Source organism: Suncus etruscus, chromosome 2, assembly GCF_024139225.1.
Source record: "Suncus etruscus isolate mSunEtr1 chromosome 2, mSunEtr1.pri.cur, whole genome shotgun sequence".
Lineage (NCBI taxonomy): Eukaryota > Metazoa > Chordata > Mammalia > Eulipotyphla > Soricidae > Suncus > Suncus etruscus.
The window spans coordinates 67,649,844-67,651,450 of NC_064849.1; the positions used below are offsets into that span (position 1 = coordinate 67,649,844).

At 39.9% G+C, this 1,607-nt stretch overlaps 1 gene segment (V, D, J or C); it reads right to left on the reverse strand.

Annotated features, from left to right (window-relative positions):
- Positions 1 to 442: 442 nt before the first annotated feature.
- Positions 443 to 984, reverse strand: LOC126001740 (T cell receptor alpha variable 2-like). The segment is given in 2 exon segments: positions 443 to 747; positions 921 to 984. Coding segments are annotated over 2 exon segments (369 nt in total).
- Positions 985 to 1,607: the final 623 nt, after the last annotated feature.

Sequence of the window (1,607 nt, forward strand, 5' to 3'; positions counted from 1 at the left end):
GGCCTACTCATACAAACTGCTAACAAATGAGTCCAAAACTTCAAAAAGTTGAAACCCGTACTCAGAGAAATCCAATGCTATCCCAGTGAGTTTAAATCCTCATTTTTCTCTAAATAATTTCAGTAATAAATGTCTCTTTGAATTGCTTCACAGCTATGACTATTTTTAGTCAATAAAGGTTAGAAAGTAAATTTCATAATGACACATTGGGATTGTAGGATGCTGCTGACAGTAAATAAAACAGATTCTTTCACTTTTTGTAATATTTTTCATCACTTTTTTAAAAGTTTTCCATATAGCTCTGCTAATATATACTGTATCTGGACTAAATTTTTCTGATAGCAGCTCCAAGTGTGAAATCTTGTGGAACATCAAATTAGGTATAGAGTGGTGGGTGCTCCTCTCTTTTCAATCTTCAGGAAAGGGTGTGAACTTGTTTTTGCTAGACTCTGCACAGGTTCCCTGCCTCTGTGTCTTCCAAAGCACAGTAATAAGTAGCAGCATCTGCCACCTGCACCTCAGAGATGAGCAGTGATGAAGAGAATCGTTCATAGGTCATGTTATAGCGTCCCTGTTGAGAAGACCTTGTGCCCTTAATAAGGAGTTTCAGTGCATGTCCTGGGAAATGAAGGTACCAGAAGAAGTTGTAAGCATTGGATATAGAGTGATTGCAGGAGATTTCCACCACAGCTCCCTCTGAAGATACCATAGTAGAAGGCTGAGATACTTGGTCCTTGCTGTCTGCAACTGCAGGAAACAAAAAAGTAACATAACAATAAAGAAATAAAGTCGTGGCTTTTATGTTACTGTTCACTTTGCCAACTTGTATTGGCTCTTAATAAACCTGGCTTTTTAAAGGCTACGTTTTGAAACAATGGCATACAATTTTTCAAAACCAGATCGTAAAGGAGACCACTCACCCTTACAGAAACAGCCAAGGAGAAGCCCCAGCCACACTAGCTCCAGAGTGTTCAGCAAAGTCATGGCCAATGCACAGCTGCTTGCAGCCTCAGATAGAAAAGGGAAGCTCACTAGGAAACTGATTTATGACTTCCTGCTTCAAATTTTACATCACCAGTCAAGATATATAAACTTCAGAAGAATGACCACAGTTATGAGTTGCTTACTAATGACTTCAACTTACCTTTGCTCTGGGAAGATCAACTAGGAATGTGCAAATTTTCATTCCAGAAGCTTGCTTCTTATATCCTAAGGGCAGCATTGATGAAAAACAATGTTTTATCATTCAAATGACAGTGATGTATTCATAAAACATATGCTAAATTAGGCAATAACATGCTAGCACCAAACATTTGTATTCAGAACCCTATGAGGTCAGAAGGCTATGTATGAAGTTCCACACACTTAGTTTATTTTTTCCTATGGAACTGAGAAAGAGGAGCCACATTGATGCGAAGATGGGAAAGATTCTAGAAGAGAAGTCATGGGCTCAAGCAGTGGTGCAAGCAGTAGGGCTTTTGCTTTGAGCGTGTCTGACCTAGGACGGACCGCGGTTCGGTCCTGGCATCCCATATGGTCCCCCAAGCAGCTAGCCAGGAGTAAGCCCTGAGCTTCAATGAGTGTGTTCCAAAAGCAAAACAAAAAAA